The following is a 20,133-nucleotide window of genomic DNA, read 5'->3' as shown; positions in this document are numbered from 1 at the left end:
TTACATTAAAATGACTAAATTAAAATTATTAAGTTTACCCATCTTTATCACTCTGCCTTAAACAAAGGAGACGCCTGAAACTCATTCCGGTCCATCTCCTCGGTATACAGAGTACACTTTAGATGGGCAGTAAGTGCATTTCCCTGCCACTCCAGGGAAGCCGGTGTGGATGTGCAGGCTAGCTGTTTGGTCCCTGTTTCAGGTTCATGCGGCAGAATCTGCAAAGGCGGCCTGCTTGTCGTGAGTCTGGCCTTTTCCTCTTTTTCTCCATCTTCTTCTCCACCCGTTTCTTGGCAGCCTCCCGCTCCTTCTGGAAGAATTCTGTCTCTGCAAATTCATCTAAGGCCATTTTGGGGTTAGAGAGCCCCTCAGCAAAAAATGTTACGTTTGTAAACAAAAATCAGGTAACACTACTTAAGGCCATTGCTTTAGCAATTTATAAACACATTCATAACTAATAATAATGAATCCGTAAAGTATTAGAAACATGGCTATAATTATTTATCAAAAGGCATAACACATTATACCCATGTGTATTATGCATTATGAATGATTTATGAAGGTCTCATCTGGAATGCACTATAGATACCTTCATAATGCATTATGATGCTCGGAATAATACAGCTTTGTACCGTATTACAAAGGTATCTATAGTGCATTATAGATGAGAGCTTCATAATGCAGTCATAGTGCATAATAAACATGGCAATGTTTTATGCCCTTTTAGAAATATAGCCGTGTTTATAATGCTTTATGAATGCATTATAATGCATTGCCAATTTGTTTAAAAATGACTAAAACAAAAAAAGATGTTACCAAAAATCATTTATGGTTCTGCCTGTGATGCTATCAACACTCAAGCTTTTCTGGTCAGTGCAATTTATAATTGTTCAGACAGATAATAGTCTACCATGTGAGCGATGCTCAGGTCACTGATCAACACAAGTTTGTCAGAAACGGACTGACAAGATTTTTTAACGTTATGGCAAAAAACTATACACAAAAATATGAAAAACGATCATGTCCATTCATTATCCCATGTGCCATTTTACTACAAGCCATGGACACATAGGCTATGCGGCAAACCTAGCTTCAGCCTCTTACCAAGTGAGCGATGCTAGCTAATTGGTGACACAAAATTACTGTCAGTACCGTGGCGACAAGATTTTATCATACAACAATATAAAAACCACACACATTATCAAATAACGGTCATGACAATTCATTATTTAGTGCATAATTACAGGGAACGTATGAGAGACAAAAGTCTGTCAGTTCTCTCTCATTCAACAAGTGAAATGGATGCTAGTGATAATGTTACTATAAGCGAGCTGTTATGAAAACACCTGGCGGTATAACTGTAAATTTATCCTGTAGTTCTACATTTATCTCAAACATGTCATTCTGACACTGATATGTCTTCAAGCCATCATTAGTGGCTCCCTCATCTGGCCTCAGTAGTGGTTGCATCCCAGAGCCACCAGCAGCCTGCTGGTCTTAGTGGCACCCCAGTGTTTGCTTGTAGAGGAGATGCTCAGTGGCAGTGATGGTGGGAGTCCCAGATGAGACAAGATGAGCACAGAGCTGTCCAGCCCATTGTTGCCAATGGTCACATTCTACCAGAATGCCCTGACACTAACATCCAAACATCCCACGGACCCCAGCTATCCGCTGTAGGGAACCTGAATAAGAAGCCTTTACCTTGGGCAGAAAATGCTTTGTTTGTGTAGTACGTCTTAGTGACAGAGTACCAATTTCAGAGGCCATTAAGTTGAAAAATATGCAGTGAAATATCTAATGATATCTGAACATTCAAACACAGCATACAATTCAGTTTGCAAATTTAAACAATTCTATTTAAAAGAACAGTTTAATTTCAGAGCCGATGGCCGTGTGACCATGAAATGAAATGCCGACAACATTCCTGGAGCCTTCAATTTAGCATACACAGTGCCCTCTACAGGATTCTGTCGAAACCGCACCCCCTTCAGCCTCGTTCACAAAACGTGAGTTGTTTTCAGCATACGTTTTTCTTTATAAATCCCAAAATCCTCTTACAAATGTGCCTATGAATGTTTGGCATCTTTTTCGGTCACACAAAGCCTTTATACATGAATTCCCCGATTAATGCCTCTACATGGTGTTGTAATTGTATCATTAGAAACACATGAAAACATCTTGATTGCGTTAAGGTATGTAACGGTATAGTCACATGACAAAAGATAACTTCGTGACTTAGCAAACTGCATGTTCTTCATCTCCTCTGTATGGACCATAGAGCTGTGTATCGGAGAGTCTGGCAACACATCACGTTTCAAGATACAGGGATTGCAATTCAATATGTTTCTATATTTTGCAATTTTTAAATCTGATGTTAGGAAAACTTGTCATAGTATAAAAAGCACACCACGTACAAATGTTAGAAATCTGAGTACAAATGTTAACTATAACGCAACCATAATAGGGGGCTCAATTTGCATTTATCACAGTCCCTGTAACAATCTAACTTCATATATATAGCACCACAACTATTTCAGAATCAGCCAACGGTGGTAACGTTACTTGTCTGCAGCGTACGTTGTGCAGGTTACCAAAAATGACTAGTTATCAATTACTGCATATAAAAGTAATTATAATGTGGGTGGGACTGGACCGTGTGTCCACGAGGAGTTTCGACGTGTGGTGCACGGGTGCGGTGAAACGCGCTGCATCGATCAGCGCATGCTCCACCAGCCTGACCTAACCTGTATATACATAGTGCCAATGCATGTGTGCTCTCTGGGTAGTTATATTACTTTAGTGTTGCTGCTGTGACAGTGCCAGACAATACAACTGTCTAATTGTACCTATCAGCGTACCTATAAAATCACCCATTTATTGCGCCACGGTAAGGTCGGATGGCGTTACATCATAAACAGGAAATTAGGAGAACATGCTGCCTTTATCCATTAATATTTTCACGCAAGACAAAGGTAACGAGTCCGTTGAAATTTCAGTACTTTGCATTTTTTAATTTGAAATGGTAATTAGTTACATTACTCCTTACAGACAAAAGTAGTGGAATTTCAGTAACGCGTTACTACCAACATTGCTAGGTAGTGTGGGATTCAATAGATTTATAAAGAACATACAATGAATAGAGGAAAAGGAGAATATAGCTTAAAGCAGGGCATGATGAAAGGGGGGGGGGGTGACTCTAGAAAATGCAGTTAACTGAAACGAGAACTGACTGGCACCGGCAGGGCAGGGGGACCTAATCGGAACAGATAGAGGGAGCGACAGAAATCGTCAGCGGCCCCTACTTATCTTTTAGCCTTCCAGAAGGACAAGTACTAACCGACTAACTAGAGCAAATGTCAAACATGTGGTTGTCATGTAGACGGAAGGTACCGAGAGAGGGGGGAGATGCCCAAAGGGCTTTAAAAGGGAAACAGCTGATACATATGGCAGAGCTTCCTCTTGTACGTGGCGAATGTATGTCAGATGGTCGCTCCCGGATTGCAATCTGTCAGAGAATAAACTGGTGACCTGCAACTTCTCCACATGTCAGCTGTGAATCTCTTGACCCGGTGGAGACGGCGTACTCCAACACTCCCCAGCCACTCTGAAGCACTGTGCAGATCAACAGTCACCTGTCTTCACAGATATTTTCAACCAGTCACTGGATCTTTGTGTCTTAAATCATCCACAATAACACCTTTTCCAAAGAAACCCAGAGTCTCTTGCCTCAGTGACTACAGACTGGTGGCTCTCACATCGGTGGTAATGAAGGCTTTTGAGAGACTTGTGCTGTCATACCTTAAAACCATCACAGACCCATCGCTTGACCCCAGGCTACAGTCTGCCTACAGAACCAACAGACATGTGGACAATGCAGTTAACACTGGACTCCATTTCTTGCTCCGACACTTGGAGTGCCCTGAGACTAGAGGTCGACCGATATGGGTTTTTCAATAGCCGATGCCGATGACGATATTTAGGAGTCGGGGTCAGCCGATGGCCGATATATGCTGCCGATATTTTTTGGCCGAAAATTGGACGTTTTCCCCTCTATTTGCATGATAAAATATCACATTAATAATAACAAACGATACACAAAATTTCTCAACTTAGCATTTACTGAATACTGACTTGTGTAAATTTAAATATAAACTTAAATAACAAAAACACAATACAACTTATAAACAACTTAAACTTATAAACAATAAAGATAGCAGCATCAGAATCTCTTTAGCAGCAAACTCATTCTTCAGCTCCCAAGCTCACCAGTCTGCTGCAGATATTGCACCTGGCTTTTCCTGGTGTTGGCTTTGTGAAATGCTGCCACACAGGATTAGATTTTTGTTCAGCCATCAGACAGCAATTACTAAAACAGAAGAATAAATGCAAGGTTAGAATTTTTATTATAGTACCTTCATCTTCAATTCATTCTACAATTCCAGTATTCCATGCACATTAAAACAATTACACTCTAATACATTTTGAAGAAAAAAAAACACTAAGTGCATCATGGTATGATGAGTAGTGTAACACTAACATGTTGTTTCTGTTGTTAGCAGACAGATAGCTTAAAGCCAAATTCACAATCAGAATCTAGTGATCCCGGAAAATAAAATAAAATAGCTGTCGTATTGCACAGCCTTGTATGCAAGGACAACATAAGCCCCTAGTGATTGTGACGTTGTCTACGTATAAGCCCGTATAAAGGATAGACATGTTTAATGAGGAAACTAACTGCGCAAAGTCATGCACTTTTTATCTAGACGTCTGACAAATTGTTTGAATCTCCGGTCTCAAATGAAAAAAAGTTGCACAGAAGGACCACTGTCAGAATCAGCTCAAGTAAATGGTAACCACGCTTTCGAACAAACACTTTTCTCCGCCATGCATTGTTCTTAGCAGCTCTGTGTCTCCGAGGACGGCGCTGTCTGTGATCAGGGCGGAGTAACGCAACTCTCACACACGCTGCAGTATCTGAGAGCTGCCTGCTCCGCCCCACACACTCACAGAGTGAAACTCTCCGACACAAGAAAAAAAACATAACCGATAACATCGGGCTGATATGGTAATAATTAAAATGTTAACAATTAAAATGATTTTTAACGATTAAAAAACGTCTGTGAGCCCACCAATAAGCGCACAAAACGAACTCTATTAGAATCAATGATCCTTAATGTTACCTGTAAGCTACAGTTGGTTGAAGGCTCATTATCATTACCCCAATTCCCAATAGCGTAATTCGCGTTTTCTTTTAAAGCAACATTTCATAGCAAACTACTTAAATAAACAGGTCATTGAAAGATCAGAATTTAAGCCTTACCGTTTTATCCCAGGACTCTTCCAAAACTTCTGGCTGTGGTCCTGCACAAGGCAGCATGGGTCACGTGTTCCACAGCAACAATAACACTGGGCTGCCTGCAGACGTGCCTGTCTGAAAATCGGCGTAGTGCACTCGGATATCGGCCGATGCGGATACATTAAAAATGCTAAATATCGGCCCGATATATCGGCCGGCCGATATATCGGTCGACCTCTACCTGAGACATATGTTAGGATTCTGTTTGTGGACTTTAGCTTTGCATTTAATACTATTCTATCGGAGCTAATGCGGACTGAACTCTCACAACTGTGCCTGATCCAAAATAACATGTTATAACCACGATGGCCCAGTTTTACGCTACAGTCATTGAGTCCATCCTCACCTCCTCCATCACAGCCTGGTTTGGATCAGCCACTGAACAAGACAAGGCCAGACTGCAATACATCATCCACTCAGCAGAGCGAATAATCGGCAGTAACCTGCCTACCCTCCAGACACTGTACATCACCAGAACCAGGAAACGGGCATACAAAATCTTTGAGGACCCATCTCACCCTGCTCACCACATCTTTCAAGCCTTACCCTCCAGGAGAAGACTCATGGCAATCAGAACCAAGACCACAAGACACGCCAAGAGCTTCTCCCCTCAGGCAGTCTCTCTCATTAACCAAACCAGTCTCTGAATGGACGTTCAATTAATTGTCAGCTGCAGTGAAATATCCACCAGCATAACCAGTGAACAACTGATAAACTTCCTCTATGATTATATTCTGCACTCTTGCACATTATGCACACATACTGCAAACTCTGTATACATATTGCACTTTTGCAGATATAGTTGACTTGGCTGCTACTTAATAACGGCACCATTTAAGAGCCCTTTAAATTATTATGCCATTTATATAGTTTATATTCATACTACAATTATTACTATGTACACACATATATAAATATCATAATACCATCATTACTGCCATTAATAAACTTAATTATCATATAATTATCATATTACCAAATTGCCAGTCTATTGTCTATTACGTTTTTGCATATGTCTTTGCTAAATGATGTATGTTCTTTGTAATGTCATATAAAAGCACCACCAAGGCAAATTCCTTGTATGGAAACATATATGGATTCCGATTCTACATCCTTCATCAGGACTAGAAAACTTCCATCCAGCGTTGCATTTCACTTTGACGCTGTCGCTTTTGAAACACTTTTCTGTGATCTAGCTCTTGTTTTGGTCGTCGGCTATCATCCAACAAAAGGTTCATTTCAGCTCTCCTAATCTGACATAAACCACACTCACAAACACTTTCGGGTTATTGTGTCACCGGGAAGGGATGGACTCCGGTAGGGATGGGTTTCCAGCATTTCCTATCCTGGCTGTTCTCTTTAGGGACAAACACAGGAATGGAGTCTAGTGATCACACCGGAACCTGACTTACCTGAACGGAGATGTACGGAGCAGACTCTCATATGCGAGGGGATGCTCTGGAATGCAAGGTCTTTACGCCCCACCGCTATAAGCTACGCCATCCGACGCCATTTCGTCAACTCTTCCACTTTTGCTTGTCTTTTCCAATCCAGAAAAGAGAAGAAACGTATACCGGTCCTGAAGACCGAAGAGAGACCCGAGTCGATATGGGGCCGCCGCTTAGCGGGTCGCCGTTAGCCGGGCCTCTGTGACGCCCCCGCTCAGAGTAGAATGCCCAGGGACGTCGCAGCCACCGGCGTCCTCCCTGTCCTCCTGTCCTCTCAAGAAACAGCAATCATTTAAACAAACATGAGGGAAAATTCAAAAGGCAAAGATGACGTCATGCCTTACCTCAGCACAGCTGCCCACCGCACAAACGACAGCGTGTCACCTTATTTTAAAAAAAAAAGAAAAAAGAAAAACGGCGGGAAATGGGGGCCGCGCACGGACAGGGCCCCTCCCTCACAGCACATGCGGCTAATTAGCTGGCCATCCAGAGGCACTCAGTCTATTAGTCACCCATTCAGTCAGTCAGTTCTGACTTTCAGCAACAGTGGGCAGTAGAGGTGCACCGTTCCCGGAAGCACTGCAATACCGGGTTGATGCCTGGAGCAGACGGGGCAAGCCCCACTTCCGGCTCCCTGTTTCAAAAATCCGTTTAATATGCAGTGTTGTGCCTGAACGAGTTCATTGAACGATCGTTCATGAACTCGTTCATATTCTGGGTGAGCGTGAACTGAACGTGCTGTATATCTGCCTGATGAACGTGAACGTGAATGCGCTCATTCTGGCGTTTATGAACGTCGTTCTCTCGTAGTTCAATTTTGTTCTAGAGAGTGCCAGATTTCCATGGAGCCAGGCAAAATCCCGGCTATAACCACTGACTGTACAATATCTAGGCTACAACCGCTACAACACAATCTAAAACGGGCTTTATTATATAGGGGGAAAGACCAGATCTGGCAACACCAGCCACCACAGAGTCGCACCGCGCATGCGTCATTAAATTGCGAAGGATGAATGGAGGCAAAATCCGATGAAGGCAGCGGCACTACTTCTGTCTCAATGATGAATGAAACTTCATATGTCCACCTAAAAGAATTTTTTTAAAAGGTCAGCGATGATCCAGGTGGGAAAAACCTTACCTTTTTGTGTAAACTGTGCCCGCCGGGTCTCAAGAAGCAACTCCGCACATCAACAACATCAACAGCAAACTTGAAACGGCATATTGAAATAAAGCACCCGTCTAACCTTTTAAGGTATGTGCAGGTCACTAAAAAATCAAAAGACACGGCAACGGCGTGCCAAAACAGATCCTGTTCTACCACCCAAAACCAAATAACGGCGTACAGTAACGGCAGCTCCGTTATCTCCCAGCCGCAGCTGGACAACCTGGATTTGCAGTATATTGTTGGAGACCTGCAGCCTTTGAGGAAAGTGGAAAAGCCAGCTTTCATAAACTTAATAAAGGGGTTGCAGCCATCCAAAAAGGTGACATCAAGAAAAAAAGTACAAACTGCTGAACAAGAAATTTGAAGAAAACGTATGTGAACTTAAAACTAAACTCTCTGCGGTCGATGCTGTGTGCACAACAGCAGATTGCTGGTCAGCTGTGAACAAAGCATTTATGGGCATCACTATCCACTGGCTGAACAAAAATGATGTTTCTAAGAGACATTCTGCAGTCCTGGCATGTCGGCGTATTAAAGGAGCACATACACATGATGTGTTGGCAAAATTATTGTCAGATGTCAACAAAGAATTCAAAATCCACAACAAGGTTGTGTGTACAGTTACAGACAACGCTTCAAATTTTGTCAAGGCGTTCAATTGTTTTGGGATGGATGTTGCTATTGATACTCAAGAGCCAGAGACAGTGGTCCACTTTGATGAAACTAAAAGTGAAGATGACAGTGAACCAGAGTCAGCCTTTGCTGCTGCCAGTGAGAACTCAGATGAAGATGACCAGATGGAGCCTCATTCTCTCTCAGGTCTGGATCATCCCTCTCTCCCCCCTCATAGAAGGTGCATAGCTCACACCTTGAATCTAGTGGCCAAAGATACAGAAAAAGTAACTGAACCACGTTACAAAACAATGTCGAGAGCTGTTTTTGCAAAAGCTTCTGCTTTGTGGAACCGAGTTAAGCGAAGTCCAAAGGCTTCTGATACTGTGGAGGAAAAGCTTGGGATTAGCTTTATTGTGCCAAATGACACAAGATGGAACTCTGTATTTCTTGCCATGGAGAGACTGTCTCGCATAGCAACATTAACTACCAGGGCAGAAATAAATGTGGCTGAGGTCCCCCCTGCAAATGATGCCACTCCCCTACATGATGCTGATTCTGCACACTGTGAGTGATGAGTTTGGCTTTCGCCGATTCTCTCCACATGAAGTCAACTTCATTCACAAATTTGTGGACGTGATGAGACCTTTAGCACTTGCATTAAACATCCTCCAAGCAGAGAAAAACATCTTTCTTGGCTACCTGGCTCCAACCATCGTGCAACTGCAATGTCTTATGAATGACCTGTTGGATGAGAGCATGAAGCAGACTGCTGCAGAGGGTCTCATTACATGCCGTCCCCTTATAGAGAGCATCTTGCAGTCACTGAGTACAAGGCTGGCAGATCTTCTGGAGAAGAGGGAGCACATACTCTCCGCTATGCTGATGCCAAGATTCAAGCTAGACTGGGTCCAAGATGAGGAAAAACGTGTGCTGTACAGATTGATGCTGAAAAGAGAATTTCAAACCCTCAGCTCTGATGACTCAGCTGCAAGAGACTTAGGTCAACCCCAGTCCAGTGGTGAAATGGGGAAGAAAGATTCTGCAGCTTCATTCTTCAGATTTAACAGAAAAACTCCGGTTTCTCAAAAAACTGAAGTGGACACCTATTTGGATGCTCCAACCACAGATGGGTTTGATGAATACATGCAGTTTTCAAAGCTCAAAAGGCTGTTCATAAAACACAACACTGCACTGCCCTCAAGCGCTCCAGTAGAGAGGCTCTTCAGCGTCGGTGGTCTAATATTCAGGTATGGACAAACTGTGATTATATTCCATAATTAATATGCTTTGGTCATAAGTACAGTAAATACCTACCCTCAATCATAGTTATGTCTTGGTGATATTATTTTAATGCTGCTCATGTAGCTAATAGTAATTGTGGTTTTCAATATAAACTTTGGTCAAATTATTTCAGTGATTGCCTCAGTACACAATTCCTTTTAATACAGATTACTGTTACCATTTTTTGCACAATAATCATGATGCTAAAATTTCTTGTTTCGTCTCATTCAGGCCCAGGAGAAACCGACTGGGAGATGCCAACTTTGAGAAGCAGCTGATCTTGAATGCCAACAAAAAGATCTGAAGGTATCTTAAATATTGTTCTGACCTATTTATTGGGCTATAGAAGCACAATGGAGATGAGTGTGTGGGTGTGCAGAGGTGAGCTGCATAAAAATAACAGAGCATATCTTGTTTTTACAGGAAGCAAGACACAGCAGATCTAGCAGGGAGAGACCACTGGGACCAGTGACAGAGGATCTTCATTCAGATAAGGGGTTTTCAAGCTGGATAAAAAATGTTAAGACCCCCCAAACTGCTATTTCTGTCTCTTTGGGGGGGTCTGGATCTTGATCGGTGGTTACTGTACCCCCCAGTTCCCCCCGTAATTCGAACCATGTGTCTATGCTGCTGAAATGAGCCTTGCATATTGCGAGTTGGACCGAAATCATCTTAGTGAAGTTTAGTTTGGTATTTGTAAAGCTGGCCTATCCAGTCATGCAAAAGGTTAAACTTCTTAATTAACTATATGCAGTGGTGTAAAATTCAGCTTTCTTACTTTTGACATGAATGAACTTACTTTAATTAATTAAGCTACATATCACCCATCCATGTTTCCTAGCATTTCCAGCACTGGAATGAAAATGATGCAGAGCTTAATTAAAGCACTGAACAGCTGTTGCCATCCCACCAGCAGGGGGCAGGGCTGCCCTTCATCATATCAAGCAACGCAGTGTGAGGCTTCCTATGCATCTTGCTCCCTCCCTCTCCGCCTTGGCTTTGTTCAGTCATCTTACTTTGTGTTTCTGTGCCTGTGTGCTTTGCTTGTTTCAACTGGTTTTAGGATCTAAACTGGTTAAAGACCATGGGGCGGCTGGTTAAGGAGGCTCACCAAAGCCTACACTGTCTGTAGTCTACACTGCCTACCCCTCACCCAACAAATCGTCAGTCTCATGACACCAGGCAGATGGTACTGGAGTGTTAATACCAGAACATCCCGACTCCGGAACAGTCTGTACCCCCAGGCCAACAGAAGGATCAACTACTGCCACCCTCTGCCAGCTGTGCCCCCACCTCAGGCACTATGGTAATGGTCACCCAGCTCACTGCACTCTGCACCTTACATGCAGTTGCACCTGCTTTTTATACTGGACTGATAAGCACCAATCACTTCATGCTGCAGTTTCTTCTTCCCTACGGTCCTCATATGCATGTATATTGTCATGTATAGGTTAAGTTTTCTGGACTGATAAGCAGCAGCCACTTTGCACTGCACATTCCGACTCCATACCCATATCTATAGTTTACATTGTTATGTATATTTCCTGTATGTATGCATGTCTGTTTTACATTGGTAACTGCATATATTTCTTTATTCCATAAATTCTACAGAATAGTGGAATACCTGCATGGATTTAAATTCCCCGCTGCATTCCACTGTGCGTTTCTGTTTATCAGTGCCGTCCTTCCACGCACACGGACTCTGCCACGGGCATGTGCACACGTACGCCACACACTCACACACATCACGTACTTCACATACTCGCGTATCACATCTGCCATTTCTTACCTGCTTCACACCCCCATCAAGATTATCCATAGTTTGTTGCAGTTTCTATTAAGCAAATAAATGCTTTTTTATTAAACCAATCGCTGTTTTGTGTTCATTCGGGTAGGACAGAAGCCAGCATACTATCCAAAGAAGCCCCACAACCTTCAGGTATATTTATGTTCATTTTTGAACTACTTATCTGATGGGATTTGGTGGGATATGAGACTGACTGAGACTGATTAAATTACCAGTATCACCCAGCACCAACACATCCCAGTTTGCTGTTTTGACCACTTTAAATCATGCATAAGATGTTGCTTGTTGGCCATAACTGATTACAGAACTAATGTGTAGCCAAACTGTTTTCCAACAAGCTCACAGAATAATTTTTATTGCATAATTATTTTTATATTTGTTTTGAAGAATAAAATATAGTTATTAAGGAACTGTGTGTGGTTTATCTGTTAAACTGACCACTGAACTTTAACATAAACAGAGGAAACATCACATAATGCTATAATCACAATTAACACAAATGCTTCGTCAAGAACCCCTGGGTTACATCACAAGCGACTGTCTCTGTGAGTGAGTGGAGTCTTTGGCTCTGTAGCCCTTCGTGATGGTGTCTGTATCTCATGGCCTGCTGTTCCCTTGCACGCTACTCTTCCAGTGTAGGTATTGAGGCACTGAGGTTGTCTGTCAGGTGGCTGAGGTGAGTAGAGTTGCACCACCTCTTCCAGTAGCTGCACCAGGACCCTCCCCGGTAGAGCTCAGCCTGACAAATGGTCAGTATTAGGGTGTACTCACACTTGGCCCGGTTGCCTTATATCATGCTTGAGCATGATATAAGGCTTCAGGTGTTTCATTCAGACCCATTGCCAAAAGTGTATAAAATCAAGCACCTAGCCATGCAGTTGGGTTTACAATAATTTGTGAAAGAATGGGTCGTTCTGAAGATCTCAGTGAATTCTAGCCTGGTATTGTCATTGGATACCAGGGTGAACTGGAAATGGGCTTTGGGAGAACAAAGGTGGGACACGACCTTGGGGCAAAAACTTAACTGAGGCAGGAGGGGACAGGACTGAGCTAGGGGGTCTGCTGGTCCCCAGAAAGCAGGGCATTGACCCTGGGACACGAGCCCCTGCTGGGTCTTGGGAGGCCAGAAGGGCCAGATTGAGCCAAGGGGAAGGCAGGGTTGGGGCCGAGAGGCACTGTGGGCATCGCCAGGACTGTAAGGCTGAGGGACGCTGTCAGGACCACAGGGCAGGGAGGGGGCCGTCATTGGGACCACAAGGCGGGAGGGGCACCGTCAGTACTGCAAGCCTGGGACCTGCGGGTGAAGGGGAACCTGCAGGGCAAGGACATGGACGGGGGCAGGAACAGGAACCAGAGGGGCCTGCAGGGCAGGAGGGCCCAGAGTAGCCGGAGCAGTGGCCACGGATGGTGGCTTTTCCCAAGGACAGTGGGCTGGAGACGTCTTGGACCTGGAGTGAAGACAGAAACAGAGGAAGGGAACAAGCAGAGGGTGTGGGGGGAACAAGACTGCAAGACAAGTTAAAGTTTATGGGAACACAGGTGATCTGTACAACATGCCCTTAATGAGGGATACTGTGCTTAATAAATAAACAATAAATAAAACACAAATACATAACAGGGCTAATTATTTTTATGTGTGTGCAGTTTAAACAAAATGAAATCAAATTAACTTACCTGGGGATTTTAGTAATTCTGGAATTCTGAAAAATAATACTTTAAAAATAATAATTTAAAAATCTACTTAGAAATATACACACACCTAAAGGATTATTAGGAACACCTGTTCAATTTCTCATTAATGCAATTATCTAATCAACCAATCACATGGCAGTTGCTTCAATGCATTTAGGGGTGTGGTCCTGGTCAAGACAATCTCCTGAACTCCAAACTGAATGTCAGAATGGGAAAGAAAGGTGATTTAAGCAATTTTGAGCGTGGCATGGTTGTTGGTGCCAGACGGGCCGGTCTGAGTATTTCACAATCTGCTGAGTTACTGGGATTTTCACGCACAACCATTTCTAGGGTTTACAAAGAATGGTGTGCAAAGTGAAAAACATCCAGTATGCGGCAGTCCTGTGGGCGAAAATGCCTTGTTGATGCTAGAGGTCAGAGGAGAATGGGCCGACTGATTCAAGCTGATAGAAGAGCAACTTTGACTGAAATAACCACTCGTTACAACCGAGGTATGCAGCAAAGCATTTGTGAAGCCACAACATGCACAACCTTGAGGCGGATGGGCTACAACAGCAGAAGACCCCACCGGGTACCACTCATCTCCACTACAAATAGGAAAAAGAGGCTACAATTTGCACGAGCTCACCAAAATTGGACAGTTGAAGACTGGAAAAATGTTGCCTGGTCTGATGAGTCTCGATTTCTGTTGAGACATTCAAATGGTAGAGTCAGAATTTGGCGTAAACAGAATGAGAACATGGATCCATCATGCCTTGTTACCACTGTGCAGGCTGCTGGTGGTGTAATGGTGTGGGGGATGTTTTCTTGGCACACTTTAGGCCCCTTAGTGCCAATTGGGCATCGTTTAAATGCCACGGCCTACCTGAGCATTGTTTCTGACCATGTCCATCCCTTTATGACCACCATGTACCCATCCTCTGATGGCTACTTCCAGCAGGATAATGCACCATGTCACAAAGCTCGAATCATTTCAAATTGGTTTCTTGAACATGACAATGAGTTCACTGTACTAAAATGGCCCCCACAGTCACCAGATCTCAACCCAATAGAGCATCTTTGGGATGTGGTGGAACGGGAGCTTCGTGCCCTGGATGTGCATCCCACAAATCTCCATCAACTGCAAGATGCTATCCTATCAATATGGGCCAACATTTATAAAGAATGCTTTCAGCACCTTGTTGAATCAATGTCACGTAGAATTAAGGCAGTTCTGAAGGCGAAAGGGGGTCAAACACCGTATTAGTATGGTGTTCCTAATAATCTTTTAGGTGAGTGTACATTATTCTCTTAATAAACGTTAAACATTATTATGAAACATTCCACATATACATCTCAAAATTTATCACAATTTATCATTAATTCATTATCTGTGATACTCTTTCAATTATTTAATGTTCCCCAAATAGCGGCAGCAGAACCACAATTTCATCTTCTTCGTATTTTGGCTCTTCTCTGTGTCGTTGGTCCAGGAAACAGCTCTCGCAATTCTCATTCTGGTGAATAAACAAGACATATGATTAACTAGCCATATGTGATACTCGCAAAGCCAAATCTGCACTGTATTATTTCAACTTCATTCCTAAATGCTATTCATCAAGAATGCCTATGGAAAGAGATGGAGCCTTCATTAGCTGCTCGTGGCGTCGAGGCTACTCTGGCAGTAACGGCCGAATTGCTAAAACTGCTTCACAATACAGTAAAGCTTGTGAAATTATGACGCTGCTTCGATACGCTATAACATCGCCATGGTACCGAACCTAGCAAAAGGTTAATCTTACTTCAAGAACATGGGACATTTAAAAAGTAAACGTATAAGCGATCTTTTCAGAATAACATCTTCAGATGAAATGCATTATCACAGGCCAATCATATCAACCATAAGTCTTATTGTTTTTAACACAATAAGTTTAACACAAAATATTTTCTCTTACCATTTAAATATAAACAATCATATTAAGAATAATGGCCACAGCATCTACAGTTTAAACTACTAATTATAAATATATTTCAACGATATTGTGCCGCAATATTTGCATGTACAATATCAGGACATAAAATCAAATATAAAATTAAATATGGTAGCAAAACATAATCTGAAGAAATAGCAAGAAACATACGAAGAGATGCTGCTCACCTCTGCGCCATCTCTCTGTCAGAATGTTTGTGTTTAACCTGCAATGATTTTGTTTCTGTGGAAACCACTGAGATATTTAATTGGTCGAAATGTATGAAGCGATGTACTGACATTATGTTCAACGAATAAAAACAAGAATTTATTGTCAGGGAGGGACGAATTTGAAGCTGGTCCAATCAGAAGTAGTATCTTTATATTGTGCTTACTGTAGCTGGGCGTGATTGGATATCTATCTGCCTTTCAAGCCCCCAAATCATGTATCTACTTGTCAATAGGTAACCACGCAGCTCTCTCTATAAAGTCTGTCTGTAATTTTCTTATGACATTATGTTTTTGCTAGGCAGCATTACGGTAATGCGTAATACCGCTGTATTGGGGGTGTACCGCCGCTGTATTTCCATAGCTGGTTGACGCAATTAGCATTTTAGCAACATTGGTAGGCCGACGTCAACTCTCAACGAATTTCATAGGCAACATCTAGAATTCAGGAACTAGTAGGTCTTCAGATAGTTGTTTACGCTTTTGAGAAAGAAGACTATAGTTCTTGTTATTCAAATTCAGTATCCTGGTGTTTTTAATTTCGAAGATATGTCATATACAAGTTTTTTGAGAGACAAAATTTTGGTTTGATTTCTATTTTATTTTATGTTAAATAAAGTTCATTTAAAACCATTTTACAATTAGTGCAGTGTTTCCTTTAGAATTAGTGCAGTGTCCTTAAAAACTGCATGTTCTAATGTTCAAACCTAACGCCATGCCATAATAACTGCTTTGCAGATATTCCATTCAGGAATCTATAGAGGATATAGGTAAGCCAGTCTGTGTGTGTTTGGGTGGGTGGTAATGTATATATTATGTTGTGGGGACCAAATGTCCCCACAGTGTTATAAAAACATGTTATTTTTACTTTGTAGGGACATGTTTTTGGTGCCCAAATGAAAAAACTCAATTTTATAGAATTCTGTGAATGCAATCAAAGGAATAATAATTCAAAAAGTCTTGTATTTTGTTTGCTTACTTACTGTTACTTCTTGGTTACTACTGTAGGGATTAAGGATTAAGGTTGCCATAGTTAGGATTGGGGTTATGCCCATACAAATGAATGGAGAATCCCCACAAATATTCAGATACCTAATCTCTCTCTCTCTCTCTCTCTCTGTGTGTGTGTGTGTGGTACTATTACTATTCAAATAAGCTATCGGATCACCTTTCAGACAACAACCCCAGAAAGGTATGGGAGGGCCTGAAACACATCACCAATTACAAAGGCAGCGGGGCAAATACAGAAAACATGGACATCTCATTAGCAGAGGAACTAAACCACTTCTTTGCCCACTTTGAGAGAGCTGTAGACACCCCTACCATGCAGACCGCCTTGCCCATTGCCTCCTCTGAGCCCAGCTCACACACACTCACCCTCCAAGAACACCAGGTTTACAATATGTTCAGAGCAGTTAATCAGAGGAAAGCTGCTGGCCCTGACGGAATACCTGGGAGTGTGCTCAAAGTCTGTGCCGACCAGCTGTCTCCTGTGTTCACCAGACTTTTCAACCTCTCCCTGTCACAAGCCACTGTCCCTCATTGCTTGAAATCTGCAACTATAGTACCAGTCCCCAAGTCCTCCTCCATCAGTGACCTCAATGACTACAGACCCATTGCATTGACACCCGTGGTTGCGAAGTGCTTTGAGAAGCTGGTCCTAAAGCACATAAAGGACTGCCTCCCCCCCAGCTTCGACCCCCACCAGTTTGCATATAAGGCAAACAGGTCCACTGAGGATGCAATCTCCACTGCCCTCCACTCTGCTCTGTATCACCTAGAGAATCCTAGGACTTCAGTAAGGATGCTCTTCATTGATTTTAGCTCAGCCTTTAATACCATCATCCCAGAAATCCTCATAGCCAAGCTGGTTAACCTGGACTTCCCCCCCGCTACATGTGCATGGATCAAAAACTTCCTTACTGACCGGACACAATCTGTCAAGGTTGGTAACCGGAGATCATCCACCCTGTCACTCAGCACTGGCTCACCACAGGGATGTGTGCTGAGCCCTCTCCTGTATACCATCTACACCAGTGACTGCACCCCCACGCATCCCTGCAACACCATTATCAAATTCGCAGATGACACCACTCTGGTTGGGCTCATCACTAACGATGACGACACCGCCTACAGAGATGAGGTCCAGAGCCTGACAGAATGGTGTGACTACAACAACCTAACCCTCAACACCAGGAAAACCAAGGAGTTGGTCATGGACTTCCGGAAGACAAAAGCTGATCCCCCCCCCCTCTCTATAAAAGGTGACTATGTGGAGAGGGTGTCCTCCTTCAAGTTTCTCGGGACCCACATCTCCGAGGATCTGTCTTGGACTACAAACACTACCGCCCTAGTGAAGAAAGCCCAGCAACTCCTCTATTTCCTGAGGGTTCTGAAATGGAACAGGCTGCAAACCAATCTGCTGGTGTCCTTCTATCAAGCCACAATCGAGAGTGTGCTGGCACATGCCATCCCCGTGTGGTACGCTGGCTGTACAGCTGCCGATAAGAAGAGACTCCAGGGGGTCACTAGAACAGCAGAGAAGGTGATTGGCTGTCCACTCCCCTCCCTGGACTCCATTGCTAGCTCTAGGTGTCTCTCCAGAGCCAGGGCGATCATAAAAGACCACCTCCATCCTAACCACCACCTATTCAACATACTGCCCTCTGGAAAAAGGTTCAGATCCATCAGGTGCAAAACATAAGAACATAAGAACATAAGAAATTTACAAACAAGAGGAGGCCATTCGGCCCATCAAGCTCGTTTGGGGAGAACTTAACTAATAGCTCAGAGTTGTTAAAATCTTATCTAGCTCTGATTTAAAGGAACCCATGGTTTTAGCTTCCACTACACTAGCAGGAAGACTATTCCACACTCTAACTACACGCTGTGTAAAGAAGTGCTTCCTCAAATTTGTTTTAAAATGTTCTCCCGCTAATTTCCACATATGGCCACGAGTTCTAGTATTTAGACTAATATTGAAATAGTCATTTGGCTGAACAGCATCCAGACCCGTTAGAATCTTATAGACCTGAATCATATCCCCCCTTAGTCTCCTTTGCTCAAGGCTAAACAGATTCAGTTCCGCTAACCTCTCCTCATAAGACATTCCTCTAAGACCAGGAATCATTCTCGTAGCTCTTCGTTGCACCTTTTCTAAGGCAGCAATGTCCTTCTTGAGGTATGGTGACCAAACCTGCACACAGTATTCTAGGTGGGGTCTTACCAAGGAATTATATAAGTGTAACATAACCTCCCTTGACTTAAACTCCACACACCTAGAGATATAACCCAACATTCTGTTCGCCTTTTTTATTGCTTCCTCACACTGGCGAGAGTGGGACATGGAAGCATCAACATACATACCGAGATCTTTCTCGTAATCAGCTACCTTTATTTCAGTGGAACCCATAAAATATCTGTACTTTATATTTCTGCTCCCTGCATGGATTACCTTACATTTATCCGTGTTAAATTTCATCTGCCAAGTATCAGCCCATTCGCTAATTAAATCCAGATCCCGTTGAAGCCTCTCTGCTGCTAGATCAGTATCTGCTACACCGCCCACCTTGGTGTCGTCTGCAAATTTAACCAGTTTACTGTATGTATTTGTATCAATATCATTAATGTAAATTAGGAACAATAGTGGTCCTAAAATTGAACCCTGCGGTACCCCACTATGAACGGAGGCCCACTGTGACATTGTGCCTCTAATAACTACTCGCTGCTTCCTGTCAGTTTTTGATCCAAGCTGCCACAGTTCCTAAAATCCCTGCAGCTTTAAGCTTTAGCAAGAGCCGTTTGTGGGGGACAACATCAAAGGCCTTCTGGAAATCTAAGTAAATCACATCACTCAGTAAAACAGAGTAAAAAATAGCTTCTACCCATGGGCAGTCAGAACTCTTAATGCACCAGATCACTAACATTACTCCTTCAATCCTCCCCTCACTGCTATCTTTTTAAGCTTATGGTGTCCATAAGTATGTATGTGTGTATGGGTGTGGGTGTGTGCGTGTGCACGTGTTTGTGCAGTTTTCGTCCATACTCCATACTCACTGCTGCTACTGACTATGGCTCTATGTGCAATATCTTGGCAAATGTGCAATTACCAACCTACCCAATAGTGTCACTTATCTATGACAAAAGCCCTTCCCCCTTATTTATTATATTTATGACACCCTTGCATATACCCCCCAATGTCTCTTGTACCTATACATTGTATATACTGTGTTTATTATTCTTATATCTTGTACTGACACTTTCTTGCATCTTTGTGTTCTTGCTAGCTAATTTCGTTGTCCAGGCAACTGTACAATGACAATAAAAAGTCTTGAAGTCTTGTCATGTTGGGATTACAGTTTTCTCCATAGAAATGAATGGAGAGTCCCCACAAAGATATAATTACAAACACTGTGTGTGTGTGTGTGTGTGTGTGTGTGTGTGTGTTGTGTGTGGTATCAGATCAGTCTCTGAGAGTTCAGTAGTCTGATGTCATGTTTCTGAGTCTGGGTTGAAGGCCTGAATGCTTTTCCAGACGCTAGGAGTGTGAAAAGATAATGTGAGGGGTGGGTGGGGTCATCCACAATGTTGGTG

General features: G+C 42.8%; 1 protein-coding gene and 1 pseudogene across 1 annotated transcript; one reads left to right on the top strand and one right to left on the bottom strand.

The window, feature by feature from the left end:
- Window positions 1-7,358: 7,358 nt before the first annotated feature.
- Window positions 7,359-7,496, bottom strand: LOC140582542 (U2 spliceosomal RNA; annotated as a pseudogene).
- Window positions 7,497-8,164: 668 nt separating this feature from the next.
- On the top strand, window positions 8,165-11,734 carry LOC140582274 (uncharacterized). The gene is made up of 3 exons (XM_072706563.1): window positions 8,165-9,831; window positions 10,097-10,171; window positions 10,289-11,734. The coding sequence occupies exons 1-2, from the start codon at window positions 9,086-9,088 to the stop codon at window positions 10,167-10,169; spliced, it is 819 nt and encodes a 272-aa protein (XP_072562664.1). The 5' UTR covers window positions 8,165-9,085; the 3' UTR covers window positions 10,170-10,171; window positions 10,289-11,734.
- Window positions 11,735-20,133: the final 8,399 nt, after the last annotated feature.

The sequence above is a fragment of the Paramormyrops kingsleyae genome, chromosome 24 (assembly GCF_048594095.1).
Source record: "Paramormyrops kingsleyae isolate MSU_618 chromosome 24, PKINGS_0.4, whole genome shotgun sequence".
Taxonomy (NCBI): domain Eukaryota; kingdom Metazoa; phylum Chordata; class Actinopteri; order Osteoglossiformes; family Mormyridae; genus Paramormyrops; species Paramormyrops kingsleyae.
Note: the sequence above shows the minus strand (reverse complement) of the source record. Positions and strands in the feature narration are given on the sequence as shown.